The following is a 14,737-nucleotide window of genomic DNA, read 5'->3' as shown; positions in this document are numbered from 1 at the left end:
GGGTGACCGTTGAAATCCAGTGCTCTAAAAAAATAATTTGGGACTCTAATGGCTGCTTATGGTATCGGAAACTGGTTCATTTCGTTTCTTTTTTCGCACAAGGAGATAAGACATTTTTAAGAGTAAGTAGCTTTATTTTTTTAGGCACTGCTCCGCGGGAATGAAAAGTAGGCTCCGAGGGGCCGTTATTTAGGACGCAACACCATTCTGACTTGTGGTAGATTATTTCGCAACGTTATGACACGACACATGGCATATTTCGTTTTGTAATCCCGATATGGTGTATTTCCTTCTTGTAATGACGATATCAACAGTCTACATGCTATTTGGAAATCGCATCGTACGAAAAACCTCGGAACGCGAAGAACCGACCGGAATGAATCCAAAGTATCAGGCAGCTAAATGAGGCGTTCTCTATCCGCGTTATTTTCTTCCTAATCCGGTAAGAATGGGACAAAGGGTCCTTTTGCGATGGTCTCGGAGGCCCACAACACTCCTTGCTATCTTCTTTTTGAACGAATAAGAAACAAAGCCATTCTCGCAGCTCGAATAAATAGACGTTTCATCAAACGCCGTTTCATCGAATCGCTCACGGCCGTTTCATCGACTGTCTTTTATATAAAAAGTGTGAAAGCTGCTCTTTTATGCACGGATCGAGTGCATTTTCGCGTTATTCACCCACTTCATCGTCTAGTTTTGAATGTCCAGTCTTGTAGCTGTTACAATTTATTTTCATGCAAGTAACCCATGAGGATATTTGTACCGATTTTTGTGTCCGTCTCGCATATTGTGCTTATCTGTTCACCGCCTCTGGATTACCCGATGGGCTTGAGGCTATTGTAACAAATAAATAAAAAGTCGCTCTCCCAGTAAGAGCGCACTCCAACTCATGGAGGCCACAAGGCGACTTAGGTTTGGCGCAAGCGCAACAACTCTAGCTATATGAGCCTCCTAGCCTCTCATGTCTTTCTATTGATACCTTTTTACTGCCCGAAGTTTGCATTAGCTAAAGCTGAGGTGCTATTTTTGCAACTACAACGAAACATTGTTTTTATTTTAGTTCTAAGACTGAATGAAGTCAAAAGTAAGCACGTAACTTCAAATTTTATTTGAAAACCTTTGGGGGTTCATGTATTCGTGCGACAGCCATTCACCGTTTCAAATGATGAACAATTTCTCTCAAAAAGTCCCCCTCAGCCATTCTCTGTCGGCTCTCATAAAAAAAGCGGACCTTCTCATTTCTTGCCGCTAAGGCCTTCTTCTGGCGAGGAGGCTCTTGGGAACTCACCACCGCCTCCAGCTTGTCTTCCGTCAGTTGATGTTCTGCGGCGATGCAAGTCAAAAACTTCCACAACCCGGGATGGGCACCTCCGACCAGCTTCAGGAAGCGGGAATGCTACCCTGGCGTTCGATAAGAGGGCCTTCGATAAAACGGCGTTCGATGAAACGGCTTCGTTGAAAAGGTGTTCGATGAAGCGGCGTTCGATGAAATGGCATTCGATGAAGCGGCTTCGATGAAACGGCGTTCGACGAAACGGCGTTCGATGAAATGTCTGGTCCCACCTCTTAACGTGCATCACGAAGTAGTGATCACACCAACGCACTGTTAATGATACTCATCCAGTTCGAAACGGCCAGGGTCAGGTAGGTGGTTGAGGCTTAGAAAACCCTTGAAGCCATGGGCGTACGAACCGGGGGGGGGGGGGGGGGGGGGGGGACAAGGGGGGCGCTTGCCCTCCCAGTTCTCAGAGTGGGGGTGGGGGCCGGGGGGCATGGTATGTCCTCCTCCCTCTGGAACAGCCGCCACTGGCCAGGGAAAACACTGGCCAGTGGCGCCCAAGGGATACCAAGGGCACCGGCACCGGCCCTTGGGGGAGAGGGGGGTAAGGTCTGGTCTGCCCCCCCCCCCTCCCCCACACTCAAGAACAGGTTGGTACGCCAATGCTTGAAGCGATCTGGCAAGCTGTCTCCCTACCCTCTTGCACGCTGGTAGTAATGCGATCGAACGCCGCCCGAGTGACGCTGGCATATAGTAAGTTTAGTTTGTACATGATGCAAAATCCTGAGACTGAGAACGAAATTTGAAAGAAAAAGTGTAAGAAGGCAAAAAAAAGGGGACAGGACGACGCCTCAGGCTCAGCTTTGGGAAGGAAATTTAAAAGAAAAAGTGTAAGAAGACAGAAAAAAGGGGACAGGACAACGACTCAAGATCAGCTCAGGTCAACGTCTCAAACTCAACTCAACTGAAAACTCAGCTCAGGGCAACGTCTCAAACTCAACTCAGCTGAGTGTGAGACGTTGTCCTGTCCCCTTTTTCTATCTTCTTATACTATTTCTTACGAATTTCATTCCCAGTTTCGAGATTTTCCATCATGATCAACATACACCAGCTCGCCTGCGCCTTGATAATTTTTTAGTTTGTAATTGCTTTGGAGGTTTATTTTCCGGGACGAAAGAAACGCCGAGCAAGAAGCACCGAAGCTGACACAACTTGAGGTCGTGGGGCGTTCTACCATACCAGTAGCGTCGGAAGAGGAAAAACGGGGGGGGGGGGGGGAGGGCGGGGTAGGGGAGGGGGGGGGGGGAGGGGGGGGGGGGGCTCCAGTTTATCCGCCCCTTCCCCCAGATATTTCGGGTGTTCACTGCTTAAAAGATCACGTAGATGGTCATTGTTAGAAACTCGTTTTCAGATGGCACTACTCGTCACATGCTCGGTGGTTCGGAAGTTCAAAGCTATGTCTTTCTGACCAAATTAACTTTGCGATTGGTAAAAAGTAATAAATAAATAAACATAAAAATAAATGCGAAAATAAAAAGCAGGAGAACAGAAAAAAGAACTGTCAAGAACCCGCCGGAAGTGTTGTATTCTTGCATATTCAGAGGCCCAGAACTATGAAACAAGTTACTCCTACCAAAATGTGTACAGGCTAAAAGAAACACGTGCCAAAAACGTAAAACAAAAAAAAAACAAAAAAAAAAATTTTTGACGTCTTGAATTTGAAATTTTTTAGAAATCTTCCCCCATGACGTGAAAAAAAAACACTAAATAGAATATTTTGTATTCTGCATATGGTAATTATATTTACTGTCTGTGGTGTTAATTTAAATGCGATACCTCAAACAATTTAGACGAAACAAACAATTTAGATATGGTTATTGGTGTTCAAGACGAACTCGTCTGAAACACCAATAACCATACCTTAAAACGACACTTACCTAGGCTATAGATAGATCATTCTGAAAAAATTTAACATCTCTACCATAAATAGTTTCGGCTATAGCGCGCTTCAAATAAGGCACAAAAGACAATTGTCAAAAGCCCGTCGTCCTTCCTCGCTCCTTCGGGAATCTCTTTCTTTAAAACCAAGCATGCCAGATGATTGAGATAAACTGCATTGTCTTTCGCAAGGAATACGGCACCGCATGTAAAATTTCGAAAGAAAAAGAAAACGAATGTACATCGATCAGTGCTTGAATCCAAATGAAACCGCCCGCCGGTATTTAGAAGTTCAACGAACTTCCAACTTTTACCCTAAAAGTTTGAAGTTCGTCGAACTTTTGACTTTTCAGGAATCGAAAGTTTGACAATTTTCGAAATCCTTAGATTAATAAGTTCAAAAGTTAGAAAATTATTTAATTTCTTAGCGTAGAAATTTTGAAAGTTCGAAAAGCTTCGCACTTTTTAGTGCAAAAAAATTGAAAGTTAAAAAAACATAATTTTTTAGTCTATCAAGGTCGAAAGTTCGACAAGCATCGAGTTTTGCAACGTAATAAGTTCGAAACTTGGAAAAGCGTCGAACTTCTTAGTTTAATATGTTAGAAAATTCGACTTCCGTCAAATTTCTTAATTTGTAAAGTTCGAAAATCAAAATGTTTCGAACCTTTCGAACCGCTTGAATCAATCATCGAACATTCGGTTCGAAAAACGTTCGTGGCATCCCTAATTTTCAAAGGAGACTTGTATTGAAGGAATGGTTTGAGCTGCGCGAATAGTAAAATTTCATCGTGAATCGAATTCAATTCGAATTGTGCCGAATAGTGGCCGAAATTTTAAGTTTGAGTTGAATAGTGAATACCAAATATTATATTTCCAGTGCACAAAACTGAACAAAATCGCGTGGACAAACAAAAACACCCGTGCTAATTTTTTTGCAAGAAAACTTTAAGGAACGTTAAGTATTGACAATATTTGATGTTGCTTTCAGGAGATTTAGGATACTATGACACTGATGGAGGGCTCCATGTTATTGAGAGATTGAAACAGGTGATAAAATGCATGGATAACGTCGTCACCCCTGCTGAGCTGGAAGAAATTTTAATCAGCCACGGGGCTGTCGCAGAGGCCGCTGTTTTGGGTGTCCCGAGCTCGAAGTACGGCGAGGCTCCTACAGCCTGTGTCGTTGTCAAGGACGGCTTCGACAAGAACCTCCAGAGTCTGGCGACGGAACTGAAGGAACTCATTGCTGGTATAGGTCATGTTCCCGATACTAATTTTGTCTTTTGGTCTGTTATGAGCAGCTCTAACTTGCTCATTTCAATGCTTAAATTTTAAGTATAATACACAAATACGGTTTAAGAAATACCGGCTTATGAGCTTCAATTATTCGTGAATAATCAGCTCTAGAAATTATACTTTTCGCTATGTTCACTAGAAATCGTACAAAAACGACTACATAACCAAAATAAAATATTTTAATTAAAAATAAAAGCTTCTACAAAATTCGGGTCTCGTATCAGGGCCACCTTTTTTCGCGTAAATTCTTTCGATTTTCCTTGTTTTGAACATTCATAAATTTTAAAAGCTATGTGAAGCTTTCGAAACCGGAGAAAATTTACCGTTTTGTTTTTGGATTGAATTTATTTCCGCCACATTGTGCCGAGGGCACCGACCAAAATCCTTCATGAGGAGGCTTGACAGGGTCCGGTGCTCTTGTAGATCATAACTATGGAAAAAAAAACACTGCATACTAAAGTATCACTTTTGGTTAATAGAGTTTTTTTTTTTTTTTCTTGAAGATTTTGGAGTTTTATCTGAAGATTCCGAGGAAGTTTGTGGCACAAATACGAGTATTCAAAAACGTTCTGAATCATATATTAGAGCTGGCTATTATCTAACGGGACACTTTGCTATGTTACAGTTACTTCCGTAATATCTAGAGAAACCCCCACCACCAAAGGACAAACCATCCATTTTTTTCCTTTTTTTTAACTTAATTTAATGTTGTTATTGTTTTTTTTTTTTTTTTTTTTTGAAGCACCGAAAGAAAGCCCACTTTTAGTAATTGTGGTGTTCGGATCAATGACGGCCTCGGCGAAAATGCGACTACTTAGCTATGGCGGGATAAGCGAACATTACTGTCATCTTTCCCTCAGTGTCTAATCAAAATAAGGTCATCTTTGTTTTGCTTTGCTTTCTAAAGTACTGCCATCTCTGCGTCACAGTTAAATCTAAAAAATGCATTGTTACTTTTTTTTCAACTTTCTTGATTGTACAAGAAAGTTAGCCCACTCCTTATTTTCACTCGACTTAATCTCGATTTTAGTTTAGCTATTCTTCGGGTTATTACGTTGTTTCAATTACTCCCAAAAATGCACATTGTGTGACAGGAGCAGATGTGCTTGGTTTTGTGGCATGCTTTTTCCTATAGCTCTCAAAACTACCTCAAAACTACGTAAACACAAAACGTTTCCATCTTTCTGCTTCTTGCCGTCCGCAAAATACGGTTCTATGAATGCAGTGGCAAGCTTGCGGAAGATTGATTAGGCTATTATGCGTCTTTGCCTTACCTTGATTTCTGTTTTAAAGGTCAAGTAGCAGTGTTCAAGCAGCTGCACGGAGGTGTCTTCTTTATGAAGTCTCTTCCCAAGTCCGATAACGGAAAGATCCTCAGACAAGACCTCAAAACAAAGGTTGCCCATGAAATAGAAAAGTTGAAAAAATAGTTGAGATTCGCAGGCTCCACAAGCCACACGAAAACCAAGATGTAACCTGCAATAAAGGTGTTTTTACGTATTGCGATTGTAATAAACAAGAATTTTAAAAAAAGTGCACAAGTTCAGATATTTGTGACGAAGCAGGCAGTCTTTTTTAATCTAAAACCTTTATATTATGTATATGTATATATATATATATATATATATATATATATATATATATATATCAGGGTGTCGAACCGGAACCGAACCGAACCGAAAACCGGAACCGAACCGGTATTTTTTCCGGAACTGAACCCGAGCCCCAACCGTTATATCGTTATCGCGATGAACCTGAACCGGAACTGAACCGGGAAAAAAATAACGGTTACCGGCTCATGTCAAAACGGTTCGGCCACGCGCTGTTGACAATGAATGTGCTATCAATGCCATTTGTTTTTTAAGTGCCGTCAACTGACACACACCTCGCTTACATATTTTTCTTCTCCACTCAGTCTTGGGAATATAAACGCTGCATCCATTAATCTTGACAAACGCTGCATCCATGAATCTTGACATAGGAACCAGTATTGCGCTGGTCGCGGCTTGCACGGAAGAAAGAGAATTGGAAGGCTGTGCAAAAAAAAAAAAAATCGCGTCACGGGATTTCGTTTTCCTACAATCTCGTAAATCCTAAATGCTGCTGTGTGCTCATTTCATAACACGTTTCTAGAACGCGCGAGTTCTTGAAGCTTGCTTCCATCGGAATGAGAAAAGAAAAGGCTGTGGAGTTTGATAATAATGCATCCGGTTTCGTATAGGCACTTAGAAGCTAACATATTTGTGAGACACCGAAATCTGCTATTTTAATATTTATCCTATTACGTCCTTCTGGCGTTGCGTTCGGTGAAGTGTTTTTCATATTCCGTATCTTGTTTAATGAAAACTTCTTTAAGGGTCTAATTTGAGTTACCGAAGGCTAGTTCAAATAAAGAAAGCTCTATTTTCTCCCCACTGTTCCTTCAATTGCTTACACGCCGAGGTGGCGGGATAGTTAGCGAGTTCTACTTGTAAGTGGGTTTGTAAGGAGGTCGCGGATTTTACAGCTACTGCGTCGGACCCAATTAGACGAAGTCCGAATGCGTAAACGTCGGTGAGGTAACCTTTGAGTGCACATAAAGAAACCATTCCTGGTAGAAATCCCTGAGCCCTACACTCCGATGTATCCCGTTTCGTATGTGCTGATTTCAGATGTTTTATTTGTAATTTATTTTGATGTTGCAATTTGTCATTTATAATTTTCGAACCGGTTCGCGAACCGGTTCGCGGGTCGAATTAATCGAACCGGAACTGAACCGGAACAATATAAATTTACCTGAACCTGAACCGTAACCGAACCCGCATTTTTTTCGGTTCGACACACTGATATATATATATATATATATATATATATATATATATATATATATATATATATATATATATATATGTATATATATATACATATATATATATGTATATATATATATATATATATATTGTCACGGGTGGTGACCAAAAAACAGGAAAAAAAAAGGAAGAAATAAACATTTAATGTGGCGAACTTGTACCAAAAATAAAAGGGTACAAAAGATAATAACAGAGCGTCGCGGGCGTCGAAGTCGGCGTAGCAGCAGAGTCGGACGCTGGGGCGAAACTGACTCCTGCTTGCCAGGCGGAGCCAATTTGGTACACGCGTTGGCTTCTGGAGCATTCGATGTAGAAGGTTCGACGCGTAGAACATTCCAACCTCAAATCAGCTGGACGATTCTCGATTTCACTAGAACATCACATTACAGTGTAAACAAAAATGCGTAGCCGCGGCCAGGAATCGAACCCTGGCCATTCGCGTGGGAGGCAAGCGCGATAACTGTTAGGCTACGGCCGCGCTGCCTACTTGGCGCGCGGCATTACTCCCCCCTTAAAAAGTGCATCGCCCCGATGCAACACAAAACAAAACAAAGCACATAAAAAGAACGGCAAACTAAAGAGTCATTTGAAACACATAAGATCCACAGTCCTATCGAGCGTAGTACGGCTTCAGGCGCACGACGTGGACGACTTCAGGTCGTGGTGGGCGGCGTGATGATGTTCTTGTTCCGTCGGGCATCACCTCGCAGTTCAGCTCGCCGAGGCGACGAAGTACCTTGTATGGTCCAAAGGACCGTTTCAGCAGTTTCTCACTGAGGCCGCGGCGACGGATGGGCGTCCACACCCACACCCTGTCTCCGGGCTGGAAGTGAACGTCCCTGCGACGAAGGTTGTAGCGGTCCGCATCGACGCGTTGCTGGTCTTGAACGTTGAGTCGGGCGAGCTGGCGGGCTTCTTCGGCGCGTTGAGCAACCGCCTGGGCGTCGTCGCTCTCATTGTCTGATGGCTCATGGGGCAGCATTGAGTCCAGCATGGTCGTTACCTTCCGACCATGTACCAGCTGGAAAGGGGTGAATCCAGTGGTCTCCTGAACGGCCGTATTGTAGGCGAACGTGACGTAGGGCAACACCTTGTCCCACGTCTTGTGCTCTAGGTCGACGTACATAGAGATCATATCGGCGATTGTCTTGTTGAGTCGCTCGGTCAGCCCGTTTGTCTGCGGGTGGTATGCAGTGGTTCGACGATGGCCGGTGCCACTGAGACGAAAGATATCTTGCGTCAGCTGGGCCATGAACGAAGATCCACGGTCTGTGATGGGGACTTCAGGGGCGCCGTGCCGGAGGATAATGGACTCAATGAAAAGCTTGGCGACTTCAACAGCCGTGCCTGCTGGAAGCTTAAGCTTTCGTCTCGGCGTACCGTGTGAGATAACCGGTGGCGACGATAATGCGGCGGTTTCCCGACTTGATGATGGGAAAGGGCCAAGTAAATCCATTCCGATCTGCTGGAACGGCATAGACGGGGGAGAAATGGGATGCAGAGGTCCTGACGGCTTCGTTGGCGGTTTCTTGCGTCGCTGACACTCGTGGCATGATCGAATGTATAGGTGAACGGTCTTCGGTAGCCTCGGCCAGTAGTACTTTTCTCGAATCCTGGCGAGCGTCCTGCTGTAGCCAAGGTGTCCAAGCGTTGGGTCGTCATGGCATCCTTGGAATATTTTGTCTCGAAGGCTGGCAGGAACAACCAACAGCCATGCTGTGTTGTTGTTGACGAAGTTCTCCTTGTACAGCACCCCTCGCCGCATGGAGAATGTATGTAGGATTCTTAAGAAAGCACGGGGAACCAAACTCGCTTGTCCCTCTAAGTGCTCGATGAGCGCTCGCAGTTTAGGGTCGTCTCGTTGGAGAGCTGCCATGTCGCTGACGTCCAAAGCGCCGAGGAAACACTCATCGTCGTCGTCTTCGATACAGGCAGGACCGGCCTCGACAGGAGCTCTTGACAGACAGTCGGCGTCATGGTGCTTCCGGCCGGACTTGTACACAACGGTCATGTCGAACCCCTGCAGTCGTAGGCTCCACCCGGCGAGGCGTCCGGAGGGGTCTTTCAGATTCGCGAGCCAGTAGAGCGAGTGGTGGTCCGTGACCACGCGAAAAGGACTTCCATACAGATAGGGGCGAAACTTCGTTATTGCCCAGACGACAGCAAGGCACTCCTTTTCAGTTGTAGAGTAGTTCCTCTCCGCCGTAGACAGCCTCCGACTCGCGTATGCGATGACTCGCTCTGCCCCGTCCTGCCTTTGAACAAGCACCGCGCCAAGTCCGGTGTTACTGGCGTCCGTGTGAATCTCTGTATCAGCGAACTGGTCGAAATGGCCAAGAATCGGGGGCGTCTGGAGTCTTCGTTTCAGCTCATCGAATGACCGCTGGTGTTCGTCTGTCCATTCGAACTTTACGGCGTCCTTCGTGAGGTGCGTCAGCGGTGCGGCCAGCTTGGCGAAGTCCCGAACAAATCGTCTGTAGTAGGCACAAAGTCCGAGGAATCTTCTCACGGCCTTCTTGTCGGACGGCGGTGTAAATGCAGCCACGGCGCGGGTCTTCTCAGGGTCAGGGAGAACACCTTTGTTGCTCACGACGTGGCCAAGGAACGCAAGTTCACCATAGGCGAATCGACACTTTGTTGGCTTGAGCGACAGGCCGGCGGTCTTGATGGCTTGAAGCACGGCTCGAAGTTGTTTTAGGTGCTCGTCGAAATCTTGTGAAAATACCACGACGTCGTCGAGGTAGACGAGGCAGCTCTGTCATTTCAGACCTGCCAGCACGGTGTCCGTGACACGCTGGAAGGTGGCTGGCGCAGTACAAAGCCCGAACGGCATCACTTTGAATTCGTACAGTCCGTCGGGAGTGACGAAGGCAGTTTTCTCCCGGTCGCGTTCGTCGACTTCAATCTGCCAGTAGCCACTCTTCAGATCCATCGACGAAAAATATCGGGAGTGGCGCGGTCGGTCTAACGTATCGTCGATGCGGGGGAGTGGATAGACGTCCTTCTTCGTCCCAGCGTTCAGTCGACGATAGTCCACGCAGAACCGTAGGGTTCCGTCCTTCTTCTTTACAAGGACGACTGGGGACGCCCATGGACTTCTTGAGGGTTGAATGATGCCGTCGTCGAGCATTTCTTGGACTTGATCCTGAATCATCTTCCTTTCCTTTAAGGAGACTCGATACGGCGACTGGTGGATAGGGAGCGCGTCATCGTCGGTAATAACACGATGTTTCGCCATTGGTGTTTGGCGAACTTTCGACGACGTGGCAAAACAGTCCCGGTATTCAGCGAGGAGATCAACCAGTTGCCGTCGCTTAGGAGCTGGGAGCTCGGGGTCAATGTCGATCGGCGGGGGCGGCGTGCTGTTCTGCGACGAGGTTTCTTCGGAGATTGCGGTGACCACGACTGGCGCCTGAAGCTCCTCAATGTGGCCCACAGGGGTACCCTTCGTTAGGTGCTGCGGCTCCTCTCGGAAGTTTGTCACAAGAACATTTGTACGTCCTTCTTGGAGATCCGTTACGCCTCGTGCGACGCCAATTCCTTTCTCAGGGAGCAGTTGGACGCTGCCTTCCAGAAGAGCTTCACCGTGTATGGCTGCGTCGGTTATAACGGTGACGAAAACACTCGACCGCGGCGGTAAGTTCACTTGGTCGGCCATAACTCTGATTGTGGTTGACGTCGTGTTGGTCTCCACCGGGGGTAAAACAGGGTTTCGCAGCGTCAGCTGGTTTGCCCCGAGGTCGATGACGGCGCCATACTCGCAGAGAAAGTCCATTCCGAGGATAACGTCTCTTGAACAGTCTTGCAGAACGACAAACTTCACAGGGCACGTCTCAACGTGGATCTTGACGCGAGCAGTGCATCTCCCGACTGTTGTGATGAGGTGCCCTCCGGCGGTTCGTATTTGTGGTCCATCCCACGGCGTGGTGACTTTTCGAAGGCGGCTGGAGAGCCTCCCACTCAAGACCGAGTAGTCTGCTCCGGTGTCACCGAGTGCTGATGCGTCGTGCCCGTCAATGACGACGTTTAGGTTATTGGACACCGCTGCCGGGGCGTCGTTTCGGTCTGTGGTAGCGTTCGAGTGGGGGCCCTCCGACGTTCGTGGAGGATCTTGGCGTCGGTCATCTTCGGCAACTCCACCTCCAGGGGTTGCCGCGCCTAGTTTCCCCGGCGTGGAGCGAGGGGCGACAGGCTTTCACGTTGGGGTCGGTGCATCGGCGAAGCTGGACGTCGTGGCGAAGGCGACCGGAACTCCCGGCGGGACGCAGGCTCGGGGGACTGAGGTCGTCGCAGGTACTCGTCGATTTCCCGAGGGCGTTCGCCATAACGGGGTCGCGGGTCGTTCGGGTGGAACCCCCGCAGCCCAAGTCGTCGGTATGGGCATCGGCGGTAAGTGTGGTCTGATTCCCCGCAGTGGAAGCACAGAGGGCGTCGGTCGGGCGTTCGCCACACATCGGTCTTCCGGGGTGTACGGGGTTCCTGGCTGGCGTACTGGAACTGGTCGTCGCGGCGTCGGTCGTGCTGCGGCGCAGGAGACTGACGTCGGGGCGGCGCAACATAGGTGCGAGGAGGAGGCGGTGGCCGTCGGGCCACTGCGGCGTAGGTCAGGGTGGGCTCCTCGGGTGCAGCTACGCTGGCAGGAGCCGCCGGTTGAATTGCCTGCTGAACGTCTTCGCGCACCACTTCGGCTATCGACAGCCAAACTGGCTGGTTGGCAGCAGGCAGCAGTTTCCGAAGCTCCTCCTGGACAACGTCTCGAATGACCTCGCGGATGCCCGGGATACTGGAGGCAAGCTCGCAGCTAGACGGAGCGAGGGCAGCGAGGCTGGGTGGTCGATGGTAGTGGCTGGCTCGAGCTTGCAGGGCACGCTCGATGTTCGTCGCCTCGGCGACAAAGTCTTCGACAGTTGTCGGAGGGCTGCGGATAAGGCCACCAAAGATGTTTTCTCTCACGCCCCGCATGAGGATTCGTAGCTTCTTTTCTTCTGTAGCCCGAGGGTCGGCGCGGGCGCTCAGGCGCAGGACGTCCTCTACGAAGCCGGTGACACTCTCGTTGGGGCCCTGGGTTCTGGTTCGCAGTAGGTCCTCGACTCTCTCTCGGCGGTGGTGGTTGATGAAGGTAGCCTTGAGATCGGTCATGAAAATGTCCCACGACGTCAGGGAGGACTCATGATTCTCGTACCAGTGCTTGGCGGTCCCCTCAAGCGAAAAATATGCATTGTGGAGGCGCTGCTCGTCTGTCCAGCAATTGTGGCGGGCAACGCGTTCATACTGGTCAATCCAATCTTCGACGTCTTCGTACTGTTCGCCGTGGAATGGAGCCGGTGTTCGAGGAGCGACGGGTAGGTAGACGACGGCAGGAGCGGCGGGGGTCTGCGACTGGTTGGCTATCGTCGGCTGCCTGGTCCTGGGTGGTAAAAGTCCGTATTCCGGGTGTAGCCCTTGGGTTCGGCGACTTGATCGAGTCTCGATCTGGTCTTCGTTGGGTCCTCGGGAGCTTACGTTCGGACTTGTAGCGCGGGAACTCGGAGGGCTGCGCTGCACGGACATGCGGTACCCCGCACCTCCACCAAAATGTCACGGGTGGTGACCAAAAAAGAGGAAATAAAAAGGAAGAAATAAACGCTTAATGTGGCGAACTTGTGCCAAAAATAAAAGGGTACAAAAGATAATAACAAAGCGTCGCGGGCGTCGAAGTCGGCGTAGCAGCAGAGTCGGACGCTGGGGCGAAACTGACTCCTGCTTGCCAGGCGGAGCCGCTTTTGTACACGCGTTGGCTTCTGGAGCATTCGATGTAGAAGGTTCGAAGCGTAGAACATTCCAACCTTGAATCAGCTAGACGATTCTCGATTTCACTAGAACATCACATTACAGTGTAAACAAAAATGCGTAGCCGCGGCCAGGGATCGAACCCTGGCCATTCGCGTGGGAGGCAAGCGCGATAACTGTTAGGCTACGGCCGCGCTGCCTACTTGGCGCGTGGCAATATATATATATATATATATATATATATATATATATATATATATATATATATATATATATATATATATATATATATATATATATATATATATATATATATATATATATATATATATATATATATATATATATATATATATATATATATATATATATGTATATATATCTGTATGTGTGAGTGTGTGTGCGTGTGTCTGTTAATTACAACTCTGTCCACTTACACATCCGCCTCCACTCAAACTTATTCTCAAACCTACATTAACTTCTTAGGCGTGACCCTTGCAGTAAAGGATGGGAAATTAACAATAATCTTTATCGCAAGACACCAGATCGGATATATTACCTTCATTACAAGAGCGACCACCCGCGTCACTGTAAGAACAGCATACCCTGTAGCCAGGCCCCACCGGTTCCAACGAATCTGTTCAAACAAAAATGATTTTGACGTGAGCGCTCAAAATCTTAAGAGGGCGCGGTACCTCTATTCATTCGTCCGTTTCAGCCACCAGATGGCGCGCGGCTCGTGACGTGGTTAAACGCGCAACATCTAGATGGCGCCAGTATCGAGGTGTGAAAAGGCCCGCGTTATCCGCTGCGTGAAATGATTCCCGAAATGTGTCGTGTTCTCCCGGTGGAGGAAGTTTACCCCTCCCTCGCGCGCGCTTGACTGTATGTCTGCGGTCAGTCAGCTCAACGTGCATAGCATCGGACGTCAGTGATAATGCGCGCGGTGGCCGAGTCCGGCCTCTGCGCTGAGTGATGCAGTGGGTGGCACTCGTTTCTGTTCGGAGGTAGGAATAAAAATGTCGGTCCTTTTTTACGACGCTCGTTTCTATAGCTTGTTTTTTTTTGTTTTTTTTTTTAATCTCAAGTGACCTACAGTACCGCCTCTTCGAAATCGTCCTTTGCGGCGAGCGATTGAGTCAGGTTAGCATTTTATTTTGGTCAGCACTACACGTTCAATGAAGACCTCGGGCGGCGATGTTAATATGCATTGCTCCCCAAAGTGTGTTCAAGGTGCGTGGTGACAATTGGAAATGGTTTTGAAGGCGCGCGACCGTCGGTTGGTAAAACACGTGCGTTAGCTTCTCTTATTCAGTCAAATCATGTTTGCCAACGTCTTTTATCTGTTTAGACAAATGGCATGGTCGAGTCTATTGATAAGATTAGCTAGATTGGACGCACGGAGTGTCCGGGCCACAAACAATTTGCTTGGTTTATGTGAATGAATAACTGTTTTCTCTTCTCCGTGCTCGGTGCTATGCGAAAATCGCTTAGATGTTATGGTAGCGTAGTGTGGCGGCGTTTTGCACGCTGACTCTGCATTGCATTCGCTGCGCACAGTATGTGCTCAGATGGAATGTGTCAAATCGTATTTCCGATCGATATG

General features: G+C 47.6%; 1 protein-coding gene across 1 annotated transcript in view; it reads left to right on the top strand.

Moving 5' to 3' along the window:
• Positions 1–5,943, top strand: part of LOC120846705 (4-coumarate--CoA ligase 1-like) — an 89,419-nt gene extending 83,476 nt beyond the window's left edge. The window contains exons 8-9 of the mRNA XM_040218558.3: positions 4,206–4,466; positions 5,807–5,943. Coding sequence (XP_040074492.1) covers positions 4,206–4,466; positions 5,807–5,943 — 398 coding nt within the window. The remainder of the gene's footprint in view (positions 1–4,205; positions 4,467–5,806) is intronic.
• Positions 5,944–14,737: the final 8,794 nt, after the last annotated feature.

This window comes from Ixodes scapularis, unplaced genomic scaffold (genome assembly GCF_016920785.2).
Source record: "Ixodes scapularis isolate PalLabHiFi unplaced genomic scaffold, ASM1692078v2 ptg000044l_1__unscaffolded, whole genome shotgun sequence".
NCBI classification, from domain to species: domain Eukaryota; kingdom Metazoa; phylum Arthropoda; class Arachnida; order Ixodida; family Ixodidae; genus Ixodes; species Ixodes scapularis.
The sequence above is the reverse complement of the archived record's forward strand: the minus strand, read 5'-3'. Positions and strand labels throughout refer to the sequence as shown.